This window comes from Daucus carota, chromosome 1 (genome assembly GCF_001625215.2).
Source record: "Daucus carota subsp. sativus chromosome 1, DH1 v3.0, whole genome shotgun sequence".
Classification (NCBI taxonomy): Eukaryota; Viridiplantae; Streptophyta; class Magnoliopsida; order Apiales; family Apiaceae; genus Daucus; species Daucus carota.
This window is the reverse complement of record NC_030381.2, coordinates 37,806,156-37,822,132: the sequence shown is the minus strand read 5'-3', so window position 1 is coordinate 37,822,132 and position 15,977 is coordinate 37,806,156. Positions and strand designations below refer to the sequence as shown.

At 34.2% G+C, this 15,977-nt stretch overlaps 4 protein-coding genes across 5 annotated transcripts; 2 read left to right on the top strand and 2 right to left on the bottom strand.

The window, feature by feature from the left end:
- Nucleotides 1-990: 990 nt before the first annotated feature.
- On the bottom strand, nt 991-4,577 carry LOC108207336 (F-box/kelch-repeat protein SKIP30-like). Its single transcript, XM_017377793.2, has 2 exons — nt 4,354-4,577; nt 991-2,265 (listed from the first exon to the last, which is right to left on the bottom strand). The coding sequence occupies exon 2, from the start codon at nt 2,186-2,188 to the stop codon at nt 1,151-1,153; it is 1,038 nt and encodes a 345-aa protein (XP_017233282.1). The 5' UTR covers nt 2,189-2,265; nt 4,354-4,577; the 3' UTR covers nt 991-1,150.
- A 1,018-nt stretch (nt 4,578-5,595) lies between these two features.
- LOC108196361 (non-specific lipid transfer protein GPI-anchored 5) lies at nt 5,596-6,689 on the bottom strand. Its single transcript, XM_017363619.2, has 3 exons — nt 6,221-6,689; nt 5,990-6,112; nt 5,596-5,861 (listed from the first exon to the last, which is right to left on the bottom strand). Exons 1-3 carry the CDS (start codon nt 6,537-6,539, stop codon nt 5,749-5,751), a joined length of 555 nt encoding a protein of 184 aa, XP_017219108.1. The 5' UTR covers nt 6,540-6,689; the 3' UTR covers nt 5,596-5,748.
- Nucleotides 6,690-8,479: 1,790 nt separating this feature from the next.
- LOC108212110 (non-specific lipid transfer protein GPI-anchored 16) lies at nt 8,480-9,680 on the top strand. Its single transcript, XM_017383842.2, has 4 exons — nt 8,480-8,913; nt 9,005-9,031; nt 9,118-9,180; nt 9,288-9,680. Exons 1-4 carry the CDS (start codon nt 8,565-8,567, stop codon nt 9,497-9,499), a joined length of 651 nt encoding a protein of 216 aa, XP_017239331.1. The 5' UTR covers nt 8,480-8,564; the 3' UTR covers nt 9,500-9,680.
- A 449-nt stretch (nt 9,681-10,129) lies between these two features.
- Nucleotides 10,130-14,949, top strand: LOC108212117 (uncharacterized). Of its 2 annotated transcripts, none has more exons than XM_017383851.2 (6): nt 10,130-10,212; nt 10,520-10,585; nt 10,673-10,768; nt 13,184-13,287; nt 13,444-13,580; nt 14,567-14,949. In XM_017383851.2, exons 2-6 carry the CDS (start codon nt 10,526-10,528, stop codon nt 14,647-14,649), a joined length of 480 nt encoding a protein of 159 aa, XP_017239340.1. In that variant the 5' UTR covers nt 10,130-10,212; nt 10,520-10,525; the 3' UTR covers nt 14,650-14,949. The 2 variants fall into 2 exon arrangements, with proteins under 2 accessions (XP_017239340.1, XP_017239345.1); XM_017383856.2 differs by lacking the exon at nt 10,130-10,212 and adding an exon at nt 10,261-10,425.
- The last annotated feature ends 1,028 nt before the right edge of the window (nt 14,950-15,977 follow it).

Genomic DNA, 15,977 nt, shown 5'->3' with positions numbered 1-15,977 from the left:
GTTTTTCAAATGAAATAATGAATCCGCGGTTAATCTTGTTCCGTTTAAATTTCTAATTATTTACTTCATTTTTATTCACCAGGAATTAGTTAGTTAATTATTCATTAATTTTTATTTTCTGTTTCATCGATTAATTCTGATTCTCGATATAATTGTTTCCGAATATTTCCCGCATGCTTCATATATTAAAAATGAAGTTTGAAAAAGTTTTGGTTGAAAGATAATAAGAATAAAATATTGATTTATAGATAATATATTACTTTTAAAATTTGTAATTTTTTATATGCATATTTGCTTTTGATGTGCTAGTACTTAACATTACAAGCTTGAGAGACAAACAATATTTAAAATAAAACTATAGAATCACCTTTTGCTGCATAACCCTATATTTTACAAATATTTTCAGGATCTAAATCTCAATACATGTTTTTTCTGCATCGTTGTGTGTTCAAAAATAATTTTAAAATATAATACATAAAAAAATACATTTTTTTCATGTGCAGTGTTTTTACAAAACCCTAACTAAATACGAGAAATAGGGTAAAGGTTCCAAGGTTCGATGTGTAATGGAACATGATCCGTTGTGTATAATGATACATGTATGATGTATTAATTATAAAAATCATTACGTAGATAGTATTTGTCTTGCTAGAATAATTTTTTCGTTGATTTCGACAATAAATTTTAAAAAGGTTTAACTCGTAATACGATATTATTTTAACTGATTTACACTGACAAGAATTTGACAGAGAATATTTTGTACCCTATTTTTCACTTCCCCTCGGTCTGAGACCGTTTGTTTTTTCTCATAATTATATCAGAGTAAAAAATTTGTTTTTATCATCTGTGTAACCATTATCTTTGTCTCTTAAGTGGACTTCACCGACTTGCCATGTTCCGACCGCATAAGTACCAATTGCTTAAGTAAAACAATCACGCCAAGCAGAAGATCCCAGACCAATTTAAAAATGCATGCAGAACTTAAACAGATTGAACGAAAATTAACGACTGGGACACAAACAAAAATCTACAAGTTACGTCTTCATAGTAGCTAATAGGCTATATATTTGTACTCCTATTACAAAAGTTCATTATAGAAAATTAAGAAGAAAAAAAAATATGGTTTACACGTAAATGAAATTCATCCAACCTATATTCTCAGCTGTGTACAGCCAAATACAGTTCCCTTGCATTGGGTCATTGGAGTAGCATGCCGCCAAACAGGCCTCTCAGACCCAAGTGACAGCACGTCTACATCCGACACCTTCTTGATATCCCAATTCCATCGTTCTGGTTCAATGACTCCTCCAATGATGTATATATCATCTTCTAAACCTATCATTGCACACCCAATCCTCCTACGGAACTCAGATGCTGAAACGACCACCTTCCTTGTTTCTCCCACCTGCTTCTGAATCAAACCATGACTCATCACGTACACCTCACCTTTAACTACTGCCATTGGACCCTGGAGCCATGAACTGTCGTGAACTATCCACCCCTGTGTTTCCTTATCATATATCTGCACTGTTGACAATCCCTTGTGCAAGACGTGCATCTTGCCCTGTATAACTATGCCCGTGCAAGCAGCATTGTGTGCGTGCTGAAGGTCGGGTATTGATGTCCACACGTCCTTTTCAGGATCATATATTTCAGCTTGAGAGATAGATTTTCTGTAGCTAGTGAAACCACCAGCCACAGCTATCTTGCCATCTAGCACGCAGCATGCAAACATTGCACGAGGCACTAGCATGGATGCACACACAGCCCAATGCCTGGTAACAGGATCATATGACCAGACAGCATCTGTAGCGAAGCTTCCATCATGGTCACCAGTTAAAGGATCAACGGCATCACTGCCACCACCTAGAACAAATAGTTTTCCAGCAGTGGAGACTGCACCAAAGTACGCAAGATGCCTAACCTGTGATGGAAGGACAGGAAGGGTGATCCAAAGGTCACGGAGGGGATCATAAAGCTGCCACAGGTTCTCAGGATCATAGGCACAAACACACAAGAATTCCTCAGTGGACTTAACTTCTTGCCTAGTTTTGAATAACTCAGCACTGTGAACGACAGCTCGCCAAGAACGAGAGACCAGTTCTAACTTAGGATGAAGGTAAAAGGGGACACGTGCTAGGCACCTTAGGGCAACAGCATCAGGGAGCCCTTCAATCAGTTCAGACATGATGGTAACTACAGTGCCCGCTTTGCAAGCATTTCACTCCCCTTGAATCTAAGTTTTTTGGCCCGTCTTTTAAATCACTGTAAAGTGCGAAAAAGATGATTAAAAATAGTCCAAGTAAGCTTTGTCAGAATAAACCATGTGCATCATGACATTGGCTAATCTGATGACATAATTTGCCCTATGTTTTATATCCTAATCACCACCAGCCATCGCATATGATAGATATATACTGCAAGGAAGTACCACTAAAACTAAGACAATTAAAAGAAAGTCTAATCATCTCCCTCACTACATATTGTCCCCCATGGGTAGAAAGTAATCACTCTCATAGAGACTCATGTTATCTATCATAAAAAAGAGCATATTAAGTTTTCTAAAATACCACGAAGTTTCTTGTATCAAGAAGCTAAACACCAAATGCTATAACCAACGTACATAGTCAAATACACACCTATTGAAGAAACCATATATAAAAATAGTAGCCATATACCCAAGTGTTAATTTAGCTATCTATCTTAACTTTTGGGGAGCATGACAGCATACAACAGGTAACCAATATTTGGTATGTAGCAATTAGTTTATTTCAGTCTAGTGACTTGATCAGTTCTGGCTCGACCACCACGAATAGACAGTATGGCATTCATTTAGCACTTAAAGTTTGTCACCCACGAAATTCTTGTACCAAATTCTAATACAGAGACGATTAACAACTATCTTTTGTAGAAAAAGGGGTCCATGCCACTTTGATATCAAACATTTGTTCCGACTTCTAAACTCCTACGTTCCCAGGTAGAGGACAGATATTGAAACATTGTCAAGAGCTTAAAAGCATATAGGAACATGTTTGCCAACATTGTGAGCAAATCTTGAAGTACAAGAATTTGGTTCAACAAGAGTAACTTTCCCTATGATAAAAAAAACTACAAGATACAAAGAAGGTAAAAATATGAGCAATGATATTGCTACAAAGGTAAGGTAGCACAAACCTACAAGTGGCTAAGAAAGATATCTAAGAAAATAGAAGTATAATATTAAACCTTTGAGAAAACCGGTAAGAACTCTAAACAACCACACATTAGTTGGTACCTAAAAAGCTAGTAAATAATTGTATCATATAACTTCACTGTAGCTCACTAAACACGGGCATCCTCAGTCCTCACACATAGAGTAGTTGGCAAACTAAGTATTTCAAACATCTATACCTATCAATATATGTATCTAAATCCATCCCTCAAGTATCAAACAGTCAAATGAAATTGAGCAACAACTGATGACAAAGATATACAATTCACAAACAAAGCCAAACATCTTATACAACAAAAAAAATAAAATCATCATCACATACCCAATTTCACATTTATCTCAATAACACATAAACAGAATCACTTAACATTACAAACAAAATGTTAACTAAGATTTACAGAGTTTTAATGCACTCCCGCTTAAAAAATCAAGTCTTAGCATTGTGATTCAACAAATTTCAAGTTACCAAACACAATCTTAAACAACTCATATGACGCCTAATGTCCTAAAGACAATCTCAACGTCATGAAACCATCCACTTCAAGATTCATACATCAAAATACTGATTCAATCACAATGCCCGAGTTTTATAACACTGGACCAATTGTTCAAGTGTACAAACTTAAGGGCCACTGAACATACTAATTTAAAACCGCTTGGCATCCATCATATCCATACCACTTAGCGTGCTAGTAAACAAGGACACCGCATAACTTCACTGTAGGTAAGTAGACAAAGGCCTCATCACACAGATTAATCAGCAAATTAAGTTTTCTAAAAACTATATCTATCAATACATGAATCTAAATGCATCCCCTGATTATACAAAAATCAAATAAAATCAAGCATCACTGATGACGAAAATACACAATCTACAATCAACAACAAACCAAAAACATCTTATACAACAAAAAAGAAGAAAAAAGAGATCATTAGTCATCATATACCCAATTTCACATTTATCTCAAAAACACATCAAACACGATCACTTAACATTACAATAAAATGTTAACCAAGATTCCCATAGTTTTGGCACACACCCGCTTGAAAAATTACAGCCTTTAGCATTGTTATTCAACAAATTTCACAAATAAATTAACTAGAAACACTATAAATTCAAGAAAAAGGGGTAAAAAATCGACCTTTAGAGTACCCAGAAGCCAAAATATCCAAGATTTCCGTGAAAAGAGGGCAAAGACAAAGAAAGTTGAAATGGGTTGGGGCAAGGAACAAGAAAGATGAAGAAGAAGTAGCGTAAGATGGCTGCGAAGATATGCATGAGAGCCTTGTTTTCTTGAAAATGTTGCGTATTAATATTTTCTTATATTCACACGGAAAAAACAAAAACGAAACCCGAAATGAAACCGAAACGTAAAAAGAGGGTGGCTTGTTTTCTTAGGAGTTGGAATGCATTTTACAAGCCTCGAATCATGAAATATTTTGAGATATATTCACAGATATTATTTATAAATTTCTGAAATAAGTGCTCTCTCTTTCCCCGGGGATGAATGTTGAGAATCTTAAGTATAACTTTTTAATTATTTAATTTGTTTCTTCTGATATAAAAATATAATAAAATTTTAAAAAAAATTATAAAATTTTGTTCAATTATAAAAATAAAAAAAAATGAGATAACGCGAGCACAATCTATCACGTGGTTACTTAAGAGAGTGGACTTTCTAGACCCACAAATGGAATACAATGTTTTGCATTTAAGGATATTCCATGTTCCCTCTCGATCTTTTTGTTATTTTCGCCAACACTTTCGTTTTCTCCTTCTTCTAGAATGTTTATTCATCTAAATACATCTTTTGTTGATCATTTTATCATCAACCTTTTGTACTATATCGTTTTGTTATTGATTATGTTTTAAATCAATATTTAGGAACGGCTCCGAAATCAGAACACCCTAGTTAAAATTAGTTTCCTGAATCCTAATTTATATGCATATAAAATTCTGAAATTTCAACACTCTAAAGTATAGGAGCTCAACCAAGTTTTGTCGATGATCATCCAAGTCATTCTTGTTCGTTTATGGAAGAATCTCAAAATTCGCATTTGTTATTTATTACGTTATTTTTTTACTTCAACCCATTATTTAATTTACAAAAGCTTGCCGATCACTGAAGGAACTTATTTATAACATACTCCTATTTATTCGAGGTGGCACCATGCATGTCAAATATGATCTCTCCTTTATTTTACAAGCAGAGTCCCCCACGGCACGTTATGTTTCTCATTACATGTCCCTGTGTGGACTTGGTATAGATCGGCAGCCGTTATTCAAACTCGTCTTATTATCCGAACTCGATTAAAAATGTCATTCATTTCGATTATATTTTCAGATTTTCACATATTATATAGACTATAAAGTGTCTGAGTCATATGCTTAAATAAAATAGGCTCGAATTGAATTTGATTACAAACAAATCGAAAGAGGATAGAATACAATCGATAGAATACAATCCTTCATCACACACCAACAATCGAAAAATAAAAAAAGTTGAAATCTCTCCGGAAGCTTATAAGCATAATAATCAAGAAGCATATGCAGCAATCAAGAGTATAGAAATGGTGAATTCGAATGGAAACTTGATCATGCTCCCGTCAGATGTGCTTCCAGTTGTTGGGACAGTCTTTGATGGAGTCCCTGCATTTTTATGTTTCGAAAAATTAGTACCAGCACATTTCAAGATTGTCTTGCGTACATTTTACCCTTCCCGACACTGCTCTACACAGAATTAATATAGTTCGGTTTTAATTGTACTTGATTCATACCTGAAGGAATGCTAGGGGCTGATGGAGAAGTTGGAGTAGCAGGGGCATCCTCTGAATCTGCTGGGGAACTTGTTGGAGAGCTTACTGGAGTATTAGCTGAAGAGGTTGGTGCATCTGCAGCAGCTGTTAAATGTGACACTCAGATTAAATTCAGAAGTTTCGGCATTTGTTAATGACACAAATGTTAATGTTAATGTAAATGTAAATGTGTGAAAGATGATCATAGCTTACAATTGCACCGGCTAAGTGGAGGAGTCTTCACATTACAAGCACTAGGAAGTGCTAATGCAAGAGTTTGATTAATAGCGATACCAAGAGTGGCACCACCGCCATTTACTAACGAGCACAGGCACTGTGGTTGTGACTGAACGATGTTGGAGAGTGTGGAGCAGCATGATGATGATGGTGTTGACGAGTTCCCAGTAACAAAGTTTAGGCACGGGGACAAGCCCAGGAGCGCGCTTGTGCAACCTGATTGAGCTGTGGCTCCTCTCCACAGCATCACAACCAGGACTAGAACCAGACCGGTCTGAATTCCTTTTAGGGCCATTTGTTACTGAAGAATATAAATTTGCAGGACACGTTGCAGCAGTGCGGATTCACAATACTTAAGAGTGTGGCTTAAGACTTGAATGTTCAGTCAAGGAAAGTACCCTATTTATATGAGAACTTTGCATACAGGAGAGAACAGATGTACTGATTTAGGTCATTTTTGGTGGCCAACTCTTTCTAGCAAGGGTTTGCTATGATTAAACAGCTTTCAGCTTTCTAAATGGGATTATTTAATTGTAATCTGTAATTTGAAGCTGACTGTTACACATAAAAGATACATGAAACATTTTATTAAAAAAACAGGTTCTGGTAAACTCCATCATTAGGTGAACCTAACTATGTTGACAAGGCAATGTATGTCAATGTTGTTGTAGGAACCGTGTTTAGTCTGCAGGTGTCATCCCAAGCCCAACATCGCGGAGTCAAGAAAGAATTTTCTTAACTATAGCAGTAAATCAACTCTTCAAAAATTTTGACAGTTTATAGGAAGGTATGGTGGAATTCTTTGTTAGTTGTGCCTGGAGCTACTGATTAAGCAAAATAATGCATGTTACAAGCAACTTTGCTTGGGACGTTAAGAAGTAGCCAAACCGATTGATGTTTAGCTCGAATTTGCTTAGGTTGTTAAAATTGAAGTAACCATTTTGATTGATGTGCAGCCGCAGAAGAGTTCACCTTGATCCAGTATTGTTTTCTAGGTGGAGGTTAAGATTAAGTGGAAGCTATATGATCTGATTTAATTGGAGAGGTGGTAAAAAAGGGAGCGTTTGAAGCTAATACCATGTCTGTTAGGCCTATATGTATAATTGTCCGAATAACAATATGATCTTGGTAAACCCTTCTCTCAACACCTTTAGATTTTAGGAGAATTGGTTACTTAACAATAATACACAATATTTCAGTTATCAAATATCCAATTTACTATTAGTTCTCAGTTTACGGCTACAGGAAGGGAAACGAGATGTCTAGGTTATCCTGAATCCTGGTTTTTGTAGTTCTTTAACTGGTATATAGCATGTTGGCATTCGATTTCAGGTGTAAATCAGTTTAACTCCTTTCCCCGGAATGTTATGCCAACTTCTTTGGATCTTCAAATAGTAATTTATAGTTTCACATTTCTTTCCATCTGAAGGTCAATTTTATATATCCTGATCAATTAACACATGCACTGTGAATGAGCCTGAGATCCAGATTCAAGTTCTGTACATCAAGAATACGAGATAATTTCTTATAGGCTCCAACTGAAACCAACCTCTGAGGTAGTACATCCTGAATTCTTGATTCTTGAATACACTCATCTAAACCAATTAAGAATTCATATATGAAAATCTCAGGATAGTCGTAGAACTTTGTCTGAAGATGATGAAATGTGGAACAGTGTATGAAATATTAATGTTAAGAAGAGATTGGAGAGACGGGGCTCTTTGGAGGCTTAAATAGGGCAGATCAGCCAGGCAATAGTTATAGTCTTGTAGGTAAACATTAGTGACCAACTCTTGAACTAAAGGTGATCCCTTTAATTACTTATAGGAGGGAAGATATTAAATTAGGTAGGTAGTTAGATAACTAACTCTAACAAGAAATTTTAGCTGTTGGGAAAAAATTATATTTTTTGTCAGTTGTCCCATATTTGAAATATAACCACAAGCCTCCAACTCAAGATGTTGCAGTAATGGCTCTGAACTAATCATAAGCCGCGGAACAAGGTCAAATGAAATCAAACCAATGATCAATACATCGTATTTTCTTGTTTAAGAAATCTAACTTACACTAAATAACTTATGTCTTGTGACACGCAACAACCTAACGAGCTAAAAGAAATGCATAACAGTATAAATTACTTTATCATCTTTGTTAAATTAGTTGAGCTACAAAACCAGTCTGAATCCACCTGTTTCTTGATGCAACATATAAATAAACCATCTATAAACCCTGGCAAATTCAAAAATTACTTGTCTTTGCTCCTTTAAAATTTAAACCTCGTCTTCTAGTTCACATACTTCACTTTCTGTCTTCCTTACTCATGGGAAATACAAAGGTTTTTCAGTATCTGAACGTAGTTTTGGGGACTACGTTAATTCTATGTATTACTTTTGTCAATGGACAAATCACAACACCATGCACAAATCCAATGATTAGCAGCTTTACCCCTTGTTTGAATTATTTAACTGGAAGCACAGGGACTGGGGGTTCACCGACAGGAGATTGTTGTGGAGCACTACGCTCTCTAACGAGCACCAGCATGGATTGTGCTTGTCTCATAGTCACAGGCAATGTTCCATTCTCACTGCCTATTAACCGGACATTAGCAATTTCACTTCCAAAAGCTTGTAGAGCTGCTGGTGTCAAAGGCGTTCCAGTACAGTGCAAAGGTCTAACTTTTTTTTAAAATGTATTATACTTTCTTGTTGACGGTAGAACTTCCAGTTAAATCATCTCTAATACTTTCTAAACATGTTGCAGCCTCTGGTGTCCCTTTGCCAGCTCCAGGTATTTATTTCCTTTTTCTCTATACTTAACATTTGGCGGAAAAAAAAAATTACATAAATATTCTAACAAACTATATACAATGACAGGCCCTGTTTTGTTAGGACCGTCGCCTCCACCTTCAACTGCAGCTTCTCCATTCAGTCCTAGAGGTATTATTTACCGACAAACAAATCAAAAAGTTCATTAAATTGACCATTAATGTACACAGGATCCGCAAATTTATGATAAAAACTAACTAGGCCTTTTATTATGTCAGCTTCGAAAGCAGCAACATCAGCACCAGCAAGTCCTCCAGATGCAACCACCTCAGATGGCACCCCAGGAACAAGCATACCTGCAGATTCTCCAGATGCAACTCCGGGGATTCGACCTGTTCTCAATCCAACATCTGCTTCTGATCCATCTAACATCTTGTCACCTTCTCTGCTCTTGGCATTTGCAGGAACAATGATTTTAAATTACTATTAGAGCTATCATCACCCTTGTTTTGATCATATGGGTGTTAAATTTTCGTTTACATATTCTTTCTATTGTGCTTCTGATCTTCAAGAGGCCAAAGTGTCATGTGTATCTTACATTTACAGTATTGTTCTACATTGTAGCAGTAGCATCATTTGTTTGATTAATGCAAAATTTTGTTACTTGTTCAGCCAATATATAATATGATCAAGAGGCTGGTTAGTGATTACATTCTGTAGCACTTAAAATATGTCACAGCCAAGAACCATATCAATAAAATTTCTTTCTGAAAAATTAGGACGAGACCATGTAATTTTTACAATATATACCCATTTATATTAGATACTTTGAATTTCATTCGGCCGTTTGTAATATTTTGTAATCATGAGCGTAGAGATTGAAAATCGGAACTAATCAGCCGGCTTATCAATTAAGGATTTGAGGGTACTACTCGGCTAAACTATCAATGCAGGATTTACATGGATTTATAGATTATTTTTTTTGAATAAATCGAGATCTTTAGTCAAATCGGAGTGTAATCGTTAAAACAACGTAATTTTTTATAAAAATTAATCCAAAATTGATTAGATAATTTTTAATAAATCATGAATTTTTATAATGGGTAAATAATTAAAATAAAAAATACTAAAAATAACTGATAAACCCTGCACCCTCGAGGAGACGAGGACGAATCGACAAGTTTTGTGTTTGAAATTATACAGGCACTCTCTTCATCTCTCTATTATCGATCTTCTTATAGTACAGTGGTGTTATCCTGTTACTTTGCCTCAAAATTAATACCATTTTAATATTAAATCTTGAATTTCTCCGCCATTTATTTTCTTCTGCTGCTGAAATGCTTGAAATTTTTAGCTTTTAATCTCAAAGTTTTTTTTTCTTTCTTGCGTTACCAATAAAGGGTCGGCCCTCATGTTGTATGTCTATATGTGTGTGTGTATGATTTATCAATTTGATTGTTTAAGGCTTTTTCTTGAATAATTTTGATTGACACAATTTGTTGCTTATTAGTTTGAGATGGGTTGGAAAGCAGCTCAGAAACTTATACACCACTGGAAGATTCTCAGAGGAGATAATGTAAGAATAGGAATTTGTAGTTTATTCGATTTCGACATTTCGTGTTCTGCTTGGGTTTGGTTTTGATTTGATTTGAATTTTTGGTAGGTGATGATAACCAGAGGTAAAGATAGAGGCGGAACTGGCCTTGTAAAGCGTGTCATTCGGTCGCAGAATCGTGTCATTGTTGAGGGCAAAAATCTGGTAATATGTTATTCCTGGTTTGACTATTAGCAGTAGTTTTTGCTGTATGATAACTTGTCTAGCATTGTAAACTTGCAGTTTGTATATTAAGAATGTGGTGTGGTATAGGAGGTTTGAGCTGTTTTTGCTGGATTGTGAAGATTCTTTTGATGAACATTTTACTAGTTTTAACACTATAGGTTTGTTAAGTTCACCCTTTGTGTTTTTGTTATTGCTCAATCGACATACCAGCAAAAATGTGATTTCATTCCAATTTTATGATTATTATAGTTTCTTTTGTTAGAGGTCAGTGACGTCAATCTTTGGAATAATGGCCTGAAGGATACATATATGCAATTTAGTTTCTTAGATTGTTTACGATACACTATTTAGTTTTAGTCAGTGTTGTAAAAAGCGGGAATCGGACTTAGTCGGTGAAGGCACCGTCTAGCGATTAATCGGATAATCGGAGATTAATCGGAGTGATTAATCGGATCATTAATCGTAATCAATTTAATATTATTTTTTAAATAATATATATTAATATAATTATATATAGTATAAATTTATAGTCATATAAAATCAAAAGATTAATGATTTTTTATAACACAAAACATGCCTTTATATACATATACAAGTCCAGTCATCTCATATATAAACTTGAATTTGATTGAATCTGCGAAGGAAGATATTGCAAATTTATGTAATTAGAGTTTAAAGTTAATATTGAAAGAATGAAAGGTAATAAAACAACTTTAATTTATGTGTTTTGTCATTTCCGTGCCTTTTGTTTTATTTAAAATTAAATTTTAGAATTTTAAGATTTTTTTACTTTTTATTTTTATTTTTTTTTAAATTCACCGATTTTTGACCGACTTTTTCCGATTAATCCCGACTTTTGACCGATTAATCCCGATTTTCAGAAAAAACGATTTTTTCGCCGATTAACGCTTAATCGAGACGGTGGCCGACCGAACAGCGATTAATCGGCGATTAATCCCGATTAATCGCCGACTTTTAGAACACTGGTTTTAGTAAATACTCCCTCCGTCCACTTTTACATGTCCATTTACACTTTCAAAACAGATTTAATGATAATTAGTTAAATCTTTCCCCATAATTTCTACTTCCAAGGCTTGACTTATTTAGTGCCTGTTTGGGGTTGCGGTTGCCAACCACAACAGCAACTTTTTGATAAAAAGCTGGTATAAACCTGTTTGGTAAAATTTAAAACAGCTTTTTCCAACTGTGTTTTTTGTCCAAAAGCTGCTTTTACAGAAAGCTGGTGTACCCCTGCTTTTTACAAAAGCTACTGTTGCGCGCAGTGTTACAGTCCTGAGCATCGAACCCCCACACATACAATTTTTTTATATATAACTATACCCTAGCTGCAACACTTTAAACAAAACTATATTTATAAAACATTTTTTATATAACTTAGACTATTGGTAGGTGAAATTTTTGGTAATAAATTTAAAAGGAAAAACTCAAAATAAATTATTATAATATATTTGGTTGTTGTTTATTTAAGGTTATATTTTTTTGTTTCATTAAATTTGTTGTAAAAAAATCTAATTATAATATTGTGGAAAAAATTAAATTCGCTGAGTAATATACATTAAACGAAGAAGAAAATTATATCTTTATATAAATAATAAGTTAAAAAAGTGATAGGGCAAGTGAGATGAACATTATCCGCAATCAAATAGCTCATAGTTTAATGATGTAAAACTTATAAATTATATATTTTAGCTTAGGATATAATTATATACTCAATTTATTAGAGTTTGCAATTATATTTATCAGAGTTTAAACAATTATATTTGTTGTTAATATTTGTCTATGAAATAATGAATAAAATATTATTTTATTTCTAATTATAATTCTAAACAGCACTTTAACAAAAAATTTACCAAACAATTTATTTTCAGCTTTTACTCAGACAGCACATCTGAAATCAAGTTTACCAAACAGTCTCAGCTTTTACAAACAACACTTTTTTGAACAGCACTTTTACTCACAGCAACAGCAATTTTTAACAGCAATCCCAAACAGACCCTTAAAACTTAGTTGAATACGCCATTTTAAGACATTAATTAGGGGTATTCCTTCATTTTGAAGACATAAATTAGGGATATTCAAAGAAAATATTTATACAACTAACTATTCCTTGGTATGTGTTATTTCTCTTTTCAAAATGGACATGTAAAAGGAGACGGAGAGAGTATGTTTTGAAAGTGGTTGTTTATTGATTTCAAAGGGGGTGACTCTCTTGATTGATTAACCGATAACGCATAGTAGTATAGATTAAGCTTTACAAACATATTATATCCCTACTTTTTGGTCCTTTCTGTACCTCCACCTAAATATTGGATGATATTTTGATCTGCAATTACAAGGATTGCCATATAATTTACACAAATTTTCTTGTGTCAGGTTAAGAAACATATTAAGCAAGGCCAAGGTCATGAAGGTGGAATATTTACAGTAGAAGCTCCACTTCATGTATCAAATGTTCAAGTTGTAGACCCAGTTACAGGGTTTGTAGTTTTAGCTACCAGTTACTTGTTTAGTAGTTGTAGACCATGCAACTTCTCCATTTTTTTACCTTTTGATTAGTGCTTGTTGATGCTTACAATTATGGGCAGTTTCAATGTTTATGTTCTTAGATAATTGTTTATTGATGCTTAATCCAGGAAGCCATGTAAAGTTGGAATTAGATATCTGGAAGATGGTTCTAAAGTAAGAGTTTCTCGGGGGATAGGAGCATCAGGGTCCATAATCCCCCGTCCTGAGATTTTGAAAGAGAGGACTACACCCAGGCCGACTGTTGGTAAGTGACCCAAGTACATGTCTCTATTGTCTGTAATTATGAAGTGAACGAGCTTCTTCTGCTCTTGTCACCATTAAACTAATTTGAATAGGGTGAAATTTATCCTTTTGTTAAATTAGTGTGAAAGTTCAGTGGGACACAGTAATTGAATAGATAGCGAAGTTGAAGAAAACAAACTCCACTTGAGGATAAAAACAACATAGACGAAGAAACAACTGTGGAAAAATTAATACTCCTTTTGATGGCTGAAGACCAAAGTTGTTTCAACAATCTCACCTATAGGGCATTTGACATGTAGTTTACTCTATTCCAGTAGCTCCTCATAGTCCATGTTGCCAGCAAGTCACTATCTTAAAATGTTAAAATATCTCAAGTGGTTGCCGGCTTCACTTGTATTCCTTAGATATTGTAAGGGAATAATTACCTTACACTGTGCTCCCAAGATTTTTCGGGAGAGAAGAGAAAAGAAGAGATGAGAAAAGAATAGAAGAGAAATGTTTTTTTTTTAAATGAATCTCTTGTGTGCTCCCGAGTTTGGAGAGAAGGGAAAAGAATTTGTTAAGACACCTTCTCTTCTACTTGGATCTTTCCAGTTTTGGAAAGAAAGTTTGATTGTCAAAATCTAATATAACTTCTCTTCCATTCTTTTCTTTTCTCTCCTTCAAAATCTCTGGAACACGGATAGGGTCAAAATTTTGTTCAACAATCTCTTCTCTTTTTTTCCCATTTTTAACTCCGGAGCACAGTGGTAAAGCTATATATGAACAAGATAACCGATTCTTGGCTTTGAGACCATCAGAACATTATTCAATGAAAAAGGTTTATCTTTTGATTTGCATCGATAGTATATTTTCGAGGCAACATTATGTCGCTTTTTAATGTTCTCCCAAGAAATGTCTGACCTGCTTGTAGGAGAACAGTCAACATGAAGGATTGATTGGTTTTCAGTTTAGTTAACTGTGTTTTATCACTTCATCTTTTTGCAGCTGGTCCTAAGGATACTCTTATGAATTTGGTTCTGGAGGAGACTTATAACGCGAAAACTGGAAAGGGCATGCCTGATCTTTAACTCGGTGGTTGCTTCAGCTGAACCAGTTCCGGCCCTTGCACACTTATACCAAAATGAGTAGCTATGATTTTAGGTTTTGTAATGGGATGTTCTTTAATGATGCTCCTAATGAGAACCATGCTGGCAATTTTCAGAACGCTATATCTTGAAAGATCATAGAATAAGCTAGGTAGGCTTTGTGTTTCTTATTAAAACACACTTGAAAATACGTTGGAGGAAACTTTTGTGGATCAACATCAAACTCTTTATCTGGGACTTGGAACTTGAATCTCTTAGATAGATTTGACGATTTTATATGCACTATGTTCCTATCTAGTAAAGTGTGGACTTCTGTCATATCTTAATGACAAGTGAATTACTTGTAAGTTGCAAGTGGCTCATTTCTCAAAGAGCTGATATCAAGGAATGAAATGATAAAAAACTCACTTGTTGAAGAGCAAAGCCTTATTGGCTACTCCCTCCGTCTCAGCCAATTCTTTACGTTTGGTTTGGACGGGCACGGAGGTTAAAAATATGTATAAAGTAGTGAAAAAAGAAAGAAAAGTGGGTGAAGTGGTGGGATTCACTAATTTTTAACGTATAAAAGGGAGATTTTGGAGTAAAAGTAGTGTGAAAGGAAGTAAAAGTAGTGTGAAAAGGGAGAGAAAGTTGAGTAGTGGTGGGACCCATTGACTATATTCGGTAAGTTTTGAAATGTAAAAAATTGGATGGGACGGCTAAAAAAGGAAACCGTAAAGAATCTGGCGGAACCGAGTACTCTGCATTGGAAAAATTGGAAACACATGCAGTAAAAAAAAGTGAATAATGATTTTGTATTTATTTTATTTTTTTAAACTAAAATGTGTACTACATTTATATGAACTTAAATTAACTTGTGACTTATCCATGTTAGTAACTTTTATCGACTAATTAACAAATAAAAAAAATTTCAAACTATTATTATGATGCATTTGAGACCCTGATAAGTATTTTGATATTTTTGATAATTAATTATATATTAAAAACAATCGCACTACAAAATCTTTAGTGTCGACAAAATCTTTAGTGATCGACACTAGATGATAGGATAAACTAGAAAAAATATCTTTATATTCAGTTGAATCAAAAAATATTAATAAGACTTATGATCTTCAAAAATATCACATGGATTTAACTTAACATGAATTTCAAGTTAACATGAATTTTAAATTATATATAATATATGATTTTTATAATTTAATTTTAAATTTTTAATAAATTTAAAATAATAAAATTTATAAAACTAGAGTGAATGACAGATACAGATTAGGTGAAAAGAAAAGTTTAAAAAATAATTAGTAAAAAAGTCT

What these genes read in the sequence shown, in the direction of transcription:
- LOC108212117 (XM_017383851.2), top strand. Translation starts at nt 10,526, where the DNA reads ATGGGTTGGAAAGCAGCTCAGAAACTTATACACCACTGGAAGATTCTC. An exon ending in AGATTCTCAGAGGAGATAAT is followed by an intron (nt 10,586 to 10,672) that starts GTAAGAATAGGA and finishes AATTTTTGGTAG; the next exon opens with GTGATGATAACCAGAGGTAA. An exon ending in TTGTTGAGGGCAAAAATCTG is followed by an intron (nt 10,769 to 13,183) that starts GTAATATGTTAT and finishes TTCTTGTGTCAG; the next exon opens with GTTAAGAAACATATTAAGCA.
- LOC108212110 (XM_017383842.2), top strand. Translation starts at nt 8,565, where the DNA reads ATGGGAAATACAAAGGTTTTTCAGTATCTGAACGTAGTTTTGGGGACT. An exon ending in CGTTCCAGTACAGTGCAAAG is followed by an intron (nt 8,914 to 9,004) that starts GTCTAACTTTTT and finishes AACATGTTGCAG; the next exon opens with CCTCTGGTGTCCCTTTGCCA. An exon ending in TTCTCCATTCAGTCCTAGAG is followed by an intron (nt 9,181 to 9,287) that starts GTATTATTTACC and finishes TTATTATGTCAG; the next exon opens with CTTCGAAAGCAGCAACATCA.
- LOC108196361 (XM_017363619.2), bottom strand. Translation starts at nt 6,539, where the DNA reads ATGGCCCTAAAAGGAATTCAGACCGGTCTGGTTCTAGTCCTGGTTGTG. An exon ending in TCCACTTAGCCGGTGCAATT is followed by an intron (nt 6,113 to 6,220) that starts GTAAGCTATGAT and finishes CACATTTAACAG; the next exon opens with CTGCTGCAGATGCACCAACC. An exon ending in AGCCCCTAGCATTCCTTCAG is followed by an intron (nt 5,862 to 5,989) that starts GTATGAATCAAG and finishes ATAAAAATGCAG; the next exon opens with GGACTCCATCAAAGACTGTC.
- LOC108207336 (XM_017377793.2), bottom strand. Translation starts at nt 2,188, where the DNA reads ATGTCTGAACTGATTGAAGGGCTCCCTGATGCTGTTGCCCTAAGGTGC.